At 41.8% G+C, this 16,645-nt stretch overlaps 2 protein-coding genes across 24 annotated transcripts in view; one reads left to right on the forward strand and one right to left on the reverse strand.

Annotated features, from left to right (window-relative positions):
* Positions 1-2,275, forward strand: part of LOC309715572 (disks large homolog 2-like) — a 173,592-nt gene extending 171,317 nt beyond the window's left edge. For all 13 annotated transcript variants that reach the window (XM_082548799.1, XM_082548806.1, XM_082548807.1 and 10 more), the window contains one exon: positions 1,747-2,275. In XM_082548799.1, coding sequence (XP_082404925.1) covers positions 1,747-1,853 — 107 coding nt within the window. In that variant the 3' untranslated portion in view covers positions 1,854-2,275. The remainder of the gene's footprint in view (positions 1-1,746) is intronic.
* An 8,940-nt stretch (positions 2,276-11,215) lies between these two features.
* The window catches only part of amot (angiomotin), a 38,909-nt gene continuing 33,479 nt past the window's right edge, over positions 11,216-16,645 (reverse strand). For all 11 annotated transcript variants that reach the window (XM_082548797.1, XM_082548787.1, XM_082548793.1 and 8 more), the window contains one exon: positions 11,216-14,665. In XM_082548797.1, the coding sequence (XP_082404923.1) occupies positions 14,532-14,665 (134 nt within the window). In that variant the 3' untranslated portion in view covers positions 11,216-14,531. The remainder of the gene's footprint in view (positions 14,666-16,645) is intronic.

Consider the following 16,645-nt stretch of genomic DNA (forward strand, 5'->3'; position numbering starts at 1 on the left):
CCCTGGATCCTGGAGGCAGATGAGAAAAACACACGCACAGTAACGAAAACGTTCTCTCTCCTTCACAAACTAGGTATGCTAATCGCGACTACGCTACCCGGTTTAGCTCAACGTTCCAGCGTTGGTTGTGACTCGACCGCACCGTTAAATAGGTCTGCTTCGGATTAGGATGGAGAGGAGAACACCACAAAGTACACGCAAACACAACAAAAATTGGCAAGGCGACCGGTGAGGACCGTCTAGCCGTGACAGACAGACGCCATCTCTTACTTTATGCTCGCCCTCTGACTGTTGGGGTTTTCTCTGTATTATTCTGGAGTATTTACCTTACAACATAAAGCGACTGTTGTGATTTGACAGTAGATAAATAAAACTGAATTAGATTGACATGAAAAATTAAATTGAACTGAATCTGAGGTTTAACTAATGGATGGAGTCTCCTCGTCCAATACTCTGACATCAACCTTCCCGAGGAGGCTGAGGAGTGTGAGCTGTACGCTCGAAAACACTCTCCATTCCCCTCCTTGAATAAAGATGGAAATGAAAATGATCAACCTACCGAAGACCAAACTCTCATTCCAGCAACTCAACATGGCACTGGGTAGTATTTTATATGGCCCCCACACTCTTGTATGTAACCTCAGCAGGGTCCAGGTATCAGCTCATGCTGTCAGTAGTGACCCTGGACAAATGCAAACTAGTAAAGAAAATGGTCAGAAAAAAATGTCAGTGGCCTCCACAGGTTAAACCGTTCCTGTTTGAGAGTCGTGTCATTGTTGGGCCTTTGGTGCACACGAGGCTAATTCATTAACACCAAAGTAGCTGAAACAGATCAACAATGCATTCTGCTAAATATTCTGATTAAAAGGTGTTCCTGTAATTGTTTGAAGCAGTGTAATGCTGTGAATGCTTTATTGTGATATACAGGACATTCATTGCTTAGATGCAGTATGTTGTGCTGAAGAAGCCAAGACCATCCAACTCCATTCAGTCTACAAATTGCATAAATAAAGAAATTAAATCATGTAAAAAATAAAACTGTGGGCACTGATGTCAGTCTAGTGTTTAAAATATATGAATCACTCTGTCTGAAGTCTATGTATCACAAGGTTATGTAATATTTACCTGGACTGTTGATGCTTTCTGTTTACAGACAGCACTGCTGGAATTACATATTTCCACAAGCAAAGCCAATAACTGAAAAATGTGCCATATGAGCATTATATCATGCTCCCCCAGAGGAATGTTGGCACGAATCCACCGGTACACACAGTATAAGGATCAAGGCTGCCTTTCACTGTAGAGTGCTTTCACATTCCTCTTACTCTTCTTCTGTGATGGATAGGCTAGGAGAGTGAATGCCAAAGCAAAATGTCCTTTGGAAACACGTGTCTCTTTAGCAGTGGGCCAGAAACATCCAACAACCAGTTTACATTTGCTCTTCATCTCCAGTACATGGACCACAAGACTCATAAAAAAGCTAATTGTAGAAGCTAAACAGAGACGTGAAATAACTCACCAAATCTAATAGCAATTGGGGAAAAGGAAATGCTGTTGAAATCCCCCAGTTTGAGTCAACTTCATATAAATCTGGGATTGGGGTTGTTGTTGTTGTTGTTGTTGTTGTTGTTGTTTTTTCAATCCTACCAGCGTATGTCAGGAATCTTCAAATCCTGGCTTCCTGAATAAAAACATCAAACTTTCATGTATCTGTGAAGGTTCATTCATATGTTTTTTTATTTGCAGCACTGGTTCAAGGAGAAACCTTGGAGGACATTTATACCCACTGCAAACAGGTCATAGAAGAACATTCAGGACCCTATATCTGGATCCCCTCAAAGGAGAAAGTATAATAGCTCATTATGCTGGAAGGCAGTCTGGACTTTTAGGATCTAGTAATATGAAAACTGTTTGGCAACAAATAGTGTTTATAAATACATATTGTGAATAAGTTGGCTTTTTTTATTTGTTCATTTGATCTTGTGTTTGATTATTGTTTGTTTTTCACTTAACCTAAATGTTCCTGAATGTAAACCACAAAAATGTTATAAAGTTTTAGCTCACAAAGTATGTATATTTGCTTTTTTCTTATTTAAACAAAAAGGATAAAAACAAAATAGATTTGGGATATATAGCTGCATTAATACAAAGTGGAAGGTGGCATGTACGGTGCAGATATCTTTGCTTTGTCAGCAATGGAGAGAAACCCGGTGACTGGACTTTGACATCCTTACTGGCACTGCACACTGCAACTAGTAAATACTGCTGAACACTGCTTTGCTTTGTGTTTATTTACAGTATCATTTCTACCTTAAATGACTACCTTCACTCTTTTGACATGACAACATTTGTGAGAAAACTTTTGTTTCTTGTTGTCGGCGGGAACATTTATCCAGATACTGCTGTGCCAATGCTGAATCAAGAAAGACAGCTGTTTAGACTTCAGAAAGCTAATACTTTATTTTCCTAATAAAATCGCTTCCAAAAGCAGAGATTTATTTGCTGTAAATTCAACTGGGATTCAAAAGTCCTTTATAGAACATATTTAATTTAAGAGATTAGTGTAATGTGATCTATGGAGCTTGGAAAGAAAAGCAACTGGACTTCTTTAAGTTTCGTGAAGACATTTCACTTCTCATCCAAGAAGCTTTTTCACTCCTAAACCAAACAGTGGAGAGTCTCAGGTATTTAAACCCTGGTGGGAGTTGTTGTATGTATGTAGGGGCAATGAAGAAGGTGCCTAAGAAGTACAGGAACCTGTCCATACCTGAGGCCTTGGAAACTGGAAAGCAAGCCTTGGCCAGCCGCTTGAGGAGGTACACCAGAGAGATCGAAGGCAGGAGAATAAACCAGCTGTTCTCCACAGAACCAGCCAAGGTGTACTCTCAGTGGCAGGGGAACGATATGAGAACAACACCACCAAGGCTGGAGACGGAACAATACTGGAAGAGCATATGGGAGAAGGACGCAACCCATAACGGCAATGCTCAGTGGCTAGTGGATCTGATGGCAGACCACAGAAACCTCACTTACAGGGTCCAGTAACCATCACAGTGGCAGATATCCAAGAAAGGGTCTCCAGTATGAAGAGTTGGACAGCACCAGGCCCCGACATGGTTCACGCCTACTGGCTGAAGAAGCTGACTGCACTCCACGAGCGCCTGGCAGCACAAATGAACCAGCTGCTAGTTGACGAGAGACACCCGGAATGGCTAACCGAAGGCCAGACAGTCCTAATCATCAAGGACCCCAAGAAGGGACCGGTCCCCTCCAACTACCGACCAATAACCTGCCTCAGTACTACATGGAAGCTCCTGTCAGGCATCATATCGGCTAAGATGAACAGGCACATGGGTCAATACATGAGCGGCACACAGAAAGGGATTGGCAAGAATACCAGAGGCGCAAAACACCAGCTACTGGTAGACAGAACAGTCAGCCAAGACTGCAAGACCAGACTGACCAACCTGTGCACTGCCTGGATTGATTACAAGAAGGCCTATGACTCAATGCCCCACAGCTGGATACTGGAATGCCTAGAATTGTACAAGATCAATGGGACCCTAAGAGCCTTCATCAGGAACTCAGTGGGGATGTGGCGCACAACATTAGAGGCCAAGTTCAAGCCCATAGCACGAGTCACCATCAAGTGTGGGATCTACCAAGGAGATGCTCTGTCCCCACTGCTGTTCTGCATAGGCCTGAACCCCCTCAGTGAGATCATTAACAAGACTGGCTACGGATACCGACTACGGAACGGAGCAGTTGTCAGCCACCTCCTGTACATGGATGACATCAAGCTGAGACTAGTGAGTGTCAGCACCACAGTCCAGGATGAGGCAACGAACATCCAAGAATACATTGGGAAGATGGCCCCAACTGACCGAGTGCTCAGTGAATACCTCAGGCAGCAGAAACCCAAGAAAGAGGAGGGAGACGAGGAACCATCATGGAAGGACAGGCCCCTGCACGGTATGTACCACCAGCAGATAGAGGAGGTGGCTGATATCCAGAAATCCTACCAGTGGCTGGACAAAGCTGGACTGAAAGACAGTATGGAGGCACTAATTATGGCAGCACAGGAACAAGAACTAAGCACAAGATCCATAGAGGCTGGGGTCTATCACACCAGGCAAGACCCCAGGTGCAGGCTGTGTAAAGATGCCCCAGACACAATCCAGCACATAACAGCAGGGTGCAAGATGCTAGCAGGCAGGGCATACATGGAACGCCATAACCAAGTGGCCGACATAGTATACAGAAACATCTGTGCCGAGTATAACCTGGAAGTCCCGAGGTCAAAATGGGAGACGCCCCCAAGGGTGGTGGAGAATGACCGAGTTAAGATCTTGTGGGACTTCCAGATACAGACAGACAAAATGGTGGTGGCTAACCAACCGGACATAGTGGTGGTAGACAAACAGAAGAAGACGGCCGTAGTGATCGATGTAGCGGTTCCGAATGACAGCAATATCAGGAAGAAGGAACACGAGAAGCTGGAGAAATACCAAGGGCTCAGAGAAGAGCTCGAGAGGATGTGGAGGGTGAAGGTAACGGTGGTCCCCGTGGTAATCGGAGCACTCGGTGTGGTGACTCCCAAGCTAGGCGAGTGGCTCCAGCAGATCCCGGGAACAACATCGGAGATCTCTGTCCAGAAGAGCGCAGTCCTGGGAACAGCTAAGATACTGCGCAGGACCCTCAAGCTCCCAGGCCTCTGGTAGAGGACGCGAGCTCGAAGGATAGACCGCTCGCAGGGGTGAGCAGGGAATTTATTTATATATATATTATATATATATATTTATTTATTTATTTATGTATTTGGGGTGCAACGATACACAAAATTCACGGTTCGGTTCGATACTTTGGTGTCACGGTTCAATATTTTTTCGATACAAAAAAATGTTCATGCCTTTTTAATTTGTCATTTATTAAAATTATAAATATGTATTTTAACTCAAAAGTACAGTTTTTAAATTTTGTGTTGCTGAAACAACAAAGTAATAAAAATCACTCATCTTTGGAAAAGAGAGTTTATTACAGAGAAATGTCTCTTTCCAAAATAAAAGCTATACTATACGCTTCTTCTGGGCTAAATTCTCAGCAGCATATTAAACATATCAGGTCCCCATAAGGAGAATCATGTGCTAACGGCTGTCTAAATGACTCGGTGTTAAATCTTCTGATCAAGTTAAAATTCATCAGTGTTACACAGGGGCTTCATTATGAAGAAATACACTACCAGTCCTGTCATTGGGTGCATCCATGAAAAACATTATCTTTATTGTTTATAAGCATAGAGATGATTAGGCCCAACCAGAGAGGAGGTCAAGTTAATTCCCCCTAGGAAAGAATTGGTCACATTTTGGATTTTCTTTCTTGAGAGATTGTTTCCAGCAGGTTTCCACAGGACCTTTTAATAGTGGTTCATATTTTTTATTTTTATGGGTTTAAACCATTTTTAATCATTATCATACTTTATTTGCATGATGCAACACTTATTAAGCAGTTCAGGTTTATACCATCCAATCCTTGGTGAAACCTCATTATCTCATATGTTTTAACTCTTTTCTATTCAGATAGACATTTAAAATGTTGTCTGTAATAAGTACTGTTAGGACCCTGGTGAAAGTGTGACATAGAGAACACAAGTAAACACAAAATGCAGTTTCTAAATAAAGATGTTTATGATTAAGGGGGAAAAAAATGCACATGTACATGGATGGCCCTGTGTGAAAACCTGATTGCCCTCCCCTGTTATAAGATAAATTAACTGTGGTGTATCACATCTTTGGAAAGCTGAGTTCAATTTCTCTAGCCACACTCAGGCGTTATTACTGCCACAACTGTTCTTCAAGAAATCACTTAAATAGGACCAACCTGACAAAGTGGTGTAGACCAAAAGATCCTAAAAAGCCATGCAATCTGCCACAATCCAAGGAACTTCAGGAACAAAGAAACAAAGTAATTTCTCAGTCTGGAAAGGTTATAAGGCCATTTCTAAAGCTGTGGGACTCCAACAAACCACAGTGAGAGCCATTATCTACGGGATGGGCCATTTATATGGATACACCGTAATAACATGGGAATGGTTGGTGATACTAAAGTCCTGTTTGTGGCACATTAGTATATGTGAGGGGGCAAACTCCTCAAGATGGGTGGTGACCATGGTGGCCATTTAGAAGTCGGCCATCTTGGATACAACGTTTGTTTTTTCAATAGGAAGAGGGCCATGTGACACATCAAACTTATTGGTAATGTCACAAGAAAAACAATGGTGTGCTTGGTTTCAACGTAACTTTATTCTTTCATGAGTTATTTACAAGTTTCTGACCACTTATAAAATGTGTTCAATGTGCTGCCCATTGTGTTGGATTGTCAATGCAACCCTCTTCTCCCACTCTTCACACACTGATAGCAACACCGCAGGAGAAATGCCAGCAGAGGCATCCAGTATCCGTAGTTTCAGGTGCTGCACATCTCGTATCTTCACACCATAGACAATTGCCTTCAGATGACCCCAAAGATAAAAGTCTAAGGGGGTCAGATCAAGAGATCTTGGGGGCCATTCAACTGGCCCACAATGACCAATCCACTTTCCAGGAAACTGTTCATCTAGGAATGCTCGGACCTGCACCCATAATGTGGTGGTGCACCATCTTGCTGGAAAAACTCAGGGAACGTGCCAGCTTCAGTGCATAAAGAGGGAAACACATCATCATGTAGCAATTTCAAATATCCAGTGGCCTTGAGGTTTCCATTGATGAAGAATGGACCCACTATCGTTGTCCCCATATACCACACCAAACCATCACTTTTGTTGTTCCAACAGTCTTGGAGGGATCCATCCAATGTGGGTTAGTGTCAGACCAATAGCGGTTGTTTTGTTTGTTAACTTCACCATTCACATAAAAGTTTGCCTCATCACTGAGCAAAATCTTCTGCATGAACTGAGGGTCCTGTTCCAGTTTTTGTTTTGTTCATTCTGCAAATTCTGTGCGCCGATCTGGGTCATCCTCGCTGAGATGCTGCAGTAGCTGGAGTTTGTAAGGGTGCCATTTGTGAGTAGCTAATATCCGCCAAAGGGATGTTCAACTAATGCCACTCTCCAGTGACATGCGGCGAGTGCTACGCTGTGGGCTCTTGCTGAATGAAGCTAGGACAGCCACTGATGTTTCTTCATTAGTGACAGTTTTCTTGCGTCTACATTTTGGCAAATCCAACACTGAAGCAGTTTCACGAAACTTAGCAAGCAGTTTGCTAACTGTAGCATGGGAGATGGGTGGACTCGCAGGGTGTCTTGCATTGAAATCTGCTGCGGTTATTGCGTTCACCAGATATCAACACAATTTCGATCCGCTCCTCACGTGTTAACCTCTTCGACATGTCAATGGCTGTGAACAAAGAGAAACTTGTAAATAACTCATGAAAGAATAAAGTTACGTTGAAACCAAGCACACCATTGTTTTTCTTGTGACATTACCAATAAGTTTGATGTGTCACATGGCCCTCTTCCTATTGAAAAAACAAACGTTGTATCCAAGATGGCCGACTTCTAAATGGCCACCATGGTCACCACCCATCTTGAGGAGTTTGCCCCCTCACATATACTAATGTGCCACAAACAGGACTTTAATATCACCAACCATTCCCATGTTATTACGGTGTATCCATATAAATGGCCCACCCTGTACAAATGGGAAAAATATGGAACAGTGGTGAACCTTTCCAAGTGGCCAGCTGACCTAAATGATAAATGGACTGAATCTTATGAGGCGATTTTCTACTCATGCAAAGCATTCAGTGCGTTTTATACAACATTCCACATTCACCCACTAGATAGAAAGCATTATGCTTTAAGTGCCAGTTTGAAAACCATGCATCAGCTACCAGTGCAGTATAGAATAACCTTAAAATTATGTGGCCTCCCAGTACATGTCTGATTTTCTTATGGTGTCCAACCCAGTTCAGATTTTTGAACTGTTTCCAGAATCAGATCCAAGTATGATGAAGATTCTTTCAGTTACAGTGGTCCTGTTCTTTGGAACAAGCTACCTGCTTACATGAGATAGATGACATCTGTACGTACATTCAAAAGCAGATTTCAAACCTCTCTATTAACACAGGTCTTCTTCTTCACTCATTGTTCTTACTATCTGTTTATACGCTGCTCTGCATTTAGTTATTAGTCTTTTTCCTGTCTTCCTTCCCTCACCCAAACTATTAGCAGCAAATGGCTGCCCCTCCCTCAGCCTGGTTCTGGTTTGTTTTCCATTTGAAAGAGAGTTTTTCCTTCCCACTGTTGCCAAAGTTCTTGCTCATTAGAGGTCATATGATTGTTGAGGTTTTCTCCTTTTCCTTGTATTTTTGTGGTCTTTGAGTCACTATGAGGCAACGAATTGATTTTAGGGGTAAAAAATGCACTGTGGAGAAAAAACATCAACAGGAAGCTATGATTCAATTCAATTCAATTCAATTTTATTTATATAGCGCCAAATCACAACAAAAGTCGCCTCAAGGCGCTTCATAGATACAGAGAAAAACCCAACAATCATATGACCCCCTATGAGCAAGCACTTTGGCGACAGTGGGAAGGAAAAACTCCCTTTTAACAGGAAGAAACCTCCGGCAGAACCAGGCTCAGGGAGGGGCGGGGCCATCTGCTGCGACCGGTTGGGGTGAGAGAAGGAAGACAGGATAAAAGACATGCTGTGGAAGAGAGACAGAGGTTAATAACAGATATGATTCAATGCAGAGAGGTCTGTTAACACATAGTGAGTGAGAAAGGTGACTGGAAAGGAAAAACTCAATGCATCATGGGAGTCCCCGGCAGCCTACGTCTATTGCAGCATAACTAAGGGAGGATTCAGGGTCACCTGGTCCAGCCCTAACTATATGCTTTAGCAAAAAGGAAAGTTTTAAGCCTAATCTTGAAAGTAGAGATAGTGTCTGTCTCCTGAATCCAAACTGGAAGCTGGTTCCACAGAAGAGGGGCCTGAAAACTGAAGGCTCTGCCTCCCATTCTACTTTTAAATACTCTAGGAACAACAAGTAGGCCTGCAGAGCGAGAGCGAAGTGCTCTAATAGGGTGATATGGTACTACAAGGTCATTAAGATAAGATGGGGCCTGATTATTTAAGACCTTGTATGTGAGGAGCAGGATTTTGAATTCAATTCTGGATTTAACAGGAAGCCAATGAAGGGAAGCCAAACGAGTCTGGGCTCATCCATTTCTTATGAGAAGGGAACTGTAGGGAGAATTTCATGGTTTAATCCAGGAGCTGAAGCAGTACCACGGCAGTTTGTGTCCATATTTGTCAGCAGGGTAGTTTGAGCTGTTGTTAGCGGAGTTGGGACCACATCTGAAGAAATCATTTGAGAGAGCCGATCGACCTGGATCAGCGTCTAGCTGTGTGTCCAAGGTAAAATACAGTAGTATTAGTTTCCCATTTGAGATAAAATAAACCTTTATTAGTTCCACACGTACTTTCAGCCGTGACCAAAACATTCCCACAAGAACAGTGAAAAAGAAAAACAATAGAATAGAATAAGATAAACAGAATAACATATTAAACAAAATAGAAAGAATACTATATACACAATAGAATAAGTATGCAAATGCAGTGATCTAATTATTAAGATCTGCTTATTCGGATAAGAAATATCCGGAAAATTGAGCTTGGTTGGAAAAAACATTGTTGCAAATTCGGCCATTAAAATTGCGAGATTGCTGTGATTGGCTGCATTAAGCATAGGTGAGTCTGAAAAATGTTTTTAATGCACAAAATGTTCACACAGATTTTAGGTGTGTCAAGGTGAAGCTCAGGGAGGGGCAGCCATTTGCCTTCATCGCGTGGGAGAAGGAAACAGGACAAAAGACCCACTGTGGAAAATAATAACTAATGATTAAATGCAGAGTGGTGTAGAAATGATCTAGTGTTGAAACTACCTTTGCTTTGCTTTGTAACGTCACCTGAGATGCATTGCCAGTTAATGTGTCATTTTATTAATGTTATATTTTGTTCACATATCAACACAAAGTCATTCACTTTGTACTTTATCAGATTCAGATCCATTAGTGGAAGAAATTTAACGTCAAAAGTTGCAGTTTTACTGTTTTTGTGCTACATTATGCCAAACCAGATAAATAATTTTCAAGTATAAAAGCATTAAAAAGCTTATTCTGAGAGAAACTATGAGTTAATGTGAGGCAACAATAACTGGATTTGATCTTATGTGATTACAGTATTGATGGTGACTAATGTGCACTGAATAGAAGGTGTTTCCATGTCTAAGGAGCTTGGAAAGAAATGTGTCTGAACTTCTTTAAGCTGCTTGAAGATGTTTCACCTCTGAGAAGCTTCTTCAGTTCTAGGGTCAAAAGGTGGAGGGTCCCAGATTTAGGCTACGTCCACACTAACGCATTTTTGTTTTAAAAAACGCACCGTTTTCTCTCCGTTTCGGCCTCCCGTCCACACTGAGATGGCCGTTTCGCTGATGGAAAACGCATCGTTTTCAAAACGCTCTCGAAAACTGTGCTTTCGCGTCGCAGCGTGGACAGCGAAAACGCAGACTTTCTAAAACAATGACACGTTAGTCATGTGATGCAGTCATGTGACCAATTAAACTAAGATAGCGGAGGGCGTTACACAGCAGTTGTTTTGTTTGCTCTCAGGTTTGACAGCCCTATTAAAGATTAATATCAGTCTGTGCGTGCTCCAGAGAGCTTTTCCTCAAATTCTTTACCTCTCGCTCGCTTTTGCAACTTTATACTTTTGTGTTACTCGCAGCAACAACTCCACCTCATTGTGAGTCCATTTAAAAACTCGGTGCTTTTCCTTGACATTTTGCCGTGATGTTTCAAAGAGCTGGAAAGTGAATAAGCGGCAGACAGAAATGAGGCGGGCTGAATCTTCTCGCGTTTCACGCATGCGCAGGACTGGAACATAAGCGTTTTCGGCCGTTTCAATGTGGACGCACAACTCTGTGAAAACGATGGACGCGGAGCGTTTTCAGAGGAAGACGCCGTTTTCAAATTTATCTGGGCTAGTGTGGACGTAGCCTTAAGCCCTATGGGAGTGTCCCTCCAAGAGGGACAATGGACCTCCTGATGATCCTCTACCTAATCACAAGGTGTAAAAACGGGTGTGCGTCACAATCAGGATGACCGAGAACCTTCACAGACAAGGTGTGTCCATGTAAAACATCCGAAACAACCTTGAAGCCTCAGCATTAATTTATTTAACAACAGTTAAAGTAATACTCACTTCATAAAAGATAATAAAAAAACATTTGGAGAAGGACCAAGTTTCAAATCCAAAAGTACATAAATCAGTGACTTCATACCAAGATACAATATAGAAGGAGAGAGTTATATTCTGTATATTTTGATTGTACAGCAATAACAAAATTAAGGAGCGCGTAAAAAACGGCCTAAAAAGAACGTCAAGAACTACAATACAAGACATTTTGTTACGTGTGTTCTTTGCCAGGCATTTGTCACATTATGGGAGATTTATAATCACAATGTGCAATAAATGTGACAGCCACTTCAGTCTTTGAAGGTGTTACATGCAGAGATAATCATGAATTAATAAATATGTTAGGGCATGTGCCTGGTACAGACTGCAATCCTTAACAAATTGTACTTTATTTGATGGAAAGTGCAGAGGAACTAATGTAACTTGAGATTACTAACTAAATATGCTGTAGGAGGAAATGCTTTCAAAAGATTTGACTTGTTTAAACAAAAAGCAGCTATGAACACAGTGGAAGCTTTGGAAATACAGGTGGGGCAGGACCGAGGACATCCTCAGATGGGATGAGAGACGCACATCCTAAAGACTGAAGAGCACAGATCCCAGCTGCAGGAGCAATGTTAACAGGCATCTCTGCAATAAATGAGCTGTCACTTACTCACAGTTCATTTCTAAAAAAATTTTCGATTCGAGTGATTTTTAAGGATCGTTCGAAAATGCTGGTTTTCTTACTCTTCTCTCAAAGTGGAGAACTACTGGTGTTCTGATGAGAACCTTTGGTATTCTCCAGTGTTTTCTGAAATTCCTCGAGAGTCCTGCGACTATAATTGTAAAACCAGAAATTAAACTGGACAACACTGAAATTTGGTAAAATAATAGAACTAAATACTTATTAGGCATCCAGGACTTGAAAGGAGACATTCATAATATCCTGAAGTTCTCAGTGATCCCACCTGAGGGCCCACAGGGTCCTTTGTCATCAAACTTTCAACTGAGCCCACATGAAACATCAATACTTTATAATGCATGCATAATACTATACTAATGGTAGAAACTAATAAACACGTATGCACCAACACTGTGTTGTGTTTTAGCATCATTTCCATAACCTCTTTAACACCCGATGAATAACATGAACCAGTAACAGACCTTTATGAGCCGCCTGACAGATTTACTGCGACAGAGTTCACACCAGACTGAACTCTGTCGCAGTTTAACATCTTTCATTGTTCTACACCAGAAAGCAAAGCAGCTTGATTCATACACGAGTTCACCTCATGACAGGGCGAAACAAAGACGTGCAACTTTACCAAATGTGAAACCAAGAAACGAAGAAAAGAAACTGTGTCATGAGCTAGTTTTGGATGGTCCCAACGTGTAGACGTGGATATTACAGACAGATTACAATTCAGGAATCTCAAACAAGAGGAAATAAGTAAGAGTGGAGAGTAAATATCCTAAAATATTCTGCAATGGTGGGAAAAGTGTTCATTTAACCTGATGATATTAACTATTTGTAGTGAAATGATATTGCCGTCCCACTGAAATGACGTTATTTTGCTTGCCATTCTTTGGTACAGTTTTATTGGATACTGTTAGATGACAGCTTGAATAATAAAACTACTTTTCCATAATTGTGATATTAGCCGTGTGAATCAGCTCAGTTACTTACATTGGTGACATCAGGCTGTAGCAGCACTACAGTAACATGGATACAAATGCGGACAGTCATACTGATGGAGACCAATATGTCTGTGCATTTACTCGAGCAGCAGCACTCCTGCATATACTCATATCTAATGAGGCTGAAGAACTTCACAGAAGATAAATAGTTGGATACTTTTGTCTTAAAATATTATTTTTGCTGAACATAATTATCTGAATCAGATTCTTTATGTGAGGAAAGTTTATTTTCAGAGACTGAGCATGTGCTGCCTGCTGAAGGTTAAAGTTTTATGTCATGTATACAAAGCTTTTTGTTTTACAGGTCGAGTTCAAATCCATTCAGTTACTTTTGTTCAGGATGATGACACGGTGGGTGGAAACTAGCTCGCTAATACAGAGCAACACACTCGTGTGCAAAAACCAGCCTGACAACTTACCAAAGTGATACATAGAGACATTCAGTGCACTGATATTATACAGTGCCTTTTCTGATTCACCCAGTAACACACACATCTATACAGTGCTTTCATCCAACACCTGATGGATGCACTGGGGGCACGTCGGGGGTGAGCTGCTTGCAGAGGAGGAGCCAGGCATCGAGGCACTGACCCTTAGTGAGTCATTTGGAGAAATCTGGTAATAAAAGTGTCAGAAATGTAAAGATTCTCAAGAACTAAACGCTTGTGTCACTTTTTTGAAATGATATGCAACGTACTAAAAGAAAGCTCCACATGTTCTTACAACACAGACCGTAACATGGTGAAGGAAATTCCTCCACAGAGGGAGGTCGTGAAAGCTTAACTAAGCTGTCCCACCCTTACTGCTGAGGTCAAAGGCAGACAGGTGTGCGTGTGAAACCCTGACTCGAAACAGTGATGTGCACGGCATGGACGCAATCCAGGGTTCGCCTGTTTGGATGAAGCACAGGGGCACCGTGTGGGCCAGTTTCAGAGTGAAGGGTGTTTGCTGACCTGCTCATGTCGGTAGTTTAAAGAAGAAAACTCACTATTACACACATAAATGTTATATAGATGGTGCATTAGTGGCTGCAAGAGGGAAAAAAGTTACACGTTGGCAATGTGCTGAAATACTACTGGTGCCATACACAGTGACGTATTGACCTATTAACAGTAACACTGAACCCCCAGGGCAGAGTGACAACAAGTGAAATATTTACCTTAGAGGTGCAGCTATAAACACAGTTATGTACAGTCAGGAACAACATGTGTCATTCACGTGCATGGACACAACATGACAAGGATTTATGCTTACTTAGTCCATAAAGCTATTTAACTTCCATGCAACGCCATCACTGTGAACACAGGAGCACGAATGGCACGGACAAAAGGAATCACATGATCACTGACATTCTTAAATTCCAGTCACCACTTAATTTAAACTCACATTCAAGAAAAAGCGCTTGGGGGTGCTGCAACGGGCTGATTTCCTTTAAAGATATCGATGAACACTGATTCAGCGAAGGACTGGAGCTGATGTAAAAGTGTCTGAATGAACATGCCTGTAAACACAAAGGTATGAAAACGAGAGCTGCAGGTCGTCTGCGCTGACGGAGCTCCCACACAGCTGTGCGTTTCTCAGGAGATGAAGTGGTCAGATGAGGATCTCCACCATATCTGTGTCTGCTTCTTGTTGGCTCGACTGTGCTGGAGGAGCTGACTGATGCTGTGGGTGGGCCTGGATGGGAAGTCTGCGCTCCAGCGTGCTGGTGTGAAACGCCTGAGCATCTACACAAATGTGACAGTGAAAGACTGATGAGAACATTTCTCCTCTGATCCTGTCTGCTGTGTACACCTCGAATCTTATAGATCCTTCACATGTTGACATTACATCACGTTACACAATATCACAACAAAACGTTACATTAACTGTGATAATGTTGCCAGGAGTGTGTGTTGCATACATACATACTTTTAAATGATTTCTAAACCGTGAGCCACTACCGGTATTTTTACCTTCATAAAGCACCTCGTAACAGGTTGTTGTATACTCTCAAAGAGATTACTTGCTTCATGTTCACACAATACAACATGATGCCAAAGTGGAAAAAACGCTTGCTTGGAATTAGTTAAAAATAAAGCCCCAAATATAACAGAAGTATTCACGCTCTTTGCTCAGTACTGTGCGCTACAGCCTCCAGTCTTTATGATTCTAAGCTTGGCAAATCTATTGTTGGGCACTAGGGCTGCCACAAACGATTATTTTGATAGTCGACCAGTCACCGATTATTTTTGCGATTAGTCGACTAATCAGATCATCATCCATTGGACGTAAAACTACAGGTTATTGCACCAGCAGCATCTGCTCTTATATAACTATCATTAGCTTACAGCTTCAAGTGTTTCAGGTAAGTGCTAACTAAAAATAAAGACAAGATGATAGTTTATTAAATTTTATTGAAATTTGAAGATTGTTTCGGTGAAGTTTAATAAACTCCTTGCTATCTAAAATATAACAGGACACCGGAGTAAATTCTGGAGCATCTCACACTTCTGATAATCAGCTGTCTGCTTGATGTTTATTCAGCTGTGTAAAAACTTTAACTTTAATCTCAGCCAAACCGATTTACTCAGGAACAAATAAAATACTAAAAAAAAAAAAGCCAAACAACAACATTTTAAGTTATCTAAGTGACTCATATATCATGTTTAACCTGAGTAGCGAAAGACGGCGGTGGGTTTGAAAACGATTTGCCGGGAGTCCGGTGTTCTCACGGCTCTAGTTAGCCTAGCCCCCGGCTAGCTATCGAGCTAGTGGGTAACAGACGTCTCCGAAAACGTCGGAGCGCTTTTGAAAATATGTGGTGTCCTGATAAACTGAGCAGATATTTGAGGTTTACACAGCTACATTCTCGGCTGAAAATATGTTAAATGTTTATTTTGTGACCCAGAAAGAATAATAAGAGTAATATTAAAACTAGCTAGCTGCCGCCATTGTTGGAAACTGCGCTGGGCCGCGCTATGAATTCTGGGACACAGCTTCTTCTTCTTTGGGGTTTAACGGCAGCTGGCATCCTTGTACATGCAGTGCTGCCATCTTCTGTTTCAGTCCGTTATTACACTCTTAAATCCTGCTACTTATTCCTGCGTCTTTTGGGATCTTACAAAGCTTCAAACGACGCGTCGACTATTAAATCAGTCGTCGACTAATCGTAGCAGCCCTATTGGGCACTTTCCCCCCATTTTTCTTTGCAGAACCTTTATCAGGCTCAGTTCTGGGCTCTGGCTGGCCCACCTAAGGACATTCACTGAACAGCCCAGTGCTGCAGCTGAGAAATATCCCCACAGAACCACGCTTCATTGTAGGGATTTTATTGGCCAAGTGATGAACGGTGCGATTAGCTCTGCGATTTGACAAAATATATGCAAGGTAAAGACCCTACAATATTACAAAGAAAACAATCAAGTAACCCCCTCCGAGCAAGTGCTTTGGTGACAGTGAGAAGGGTGAGTGGACAAAGTGACCTGCTCCAGCCCTAACTATATGCTTTAGCAAAAAGGGAAGTTTTAAGCCTAATCTTAAAAGTAGAGATAGTGTCTGTCTCCAAAATCTAAACTATGTATCAGATGACGTCTGTTGGTTCATATGTTTGCTCTACTGTTTATTTTGTTTACTACAATAGCCCCGTTTCCATTAGTATGACTTGGATCGACTTGCCACAGTTTTCCTTTAGGTGATACCTGGTACCAGGTACTAAAAAAAGTGAT

The sequence above is a fragment of the Aulonocara stuartgranti genome, assembly GCF_965226115.1.
Source record: "Aulonocara stuartgranti genome assembly, chromosome: 10".
NCBI classification, from domain to species: Eukaryota; Metazoa; Chordata; class Actinopteri; order Cichliformes; family Cichlidae; genus Aulonocara; species Aulonocara stuartgranti.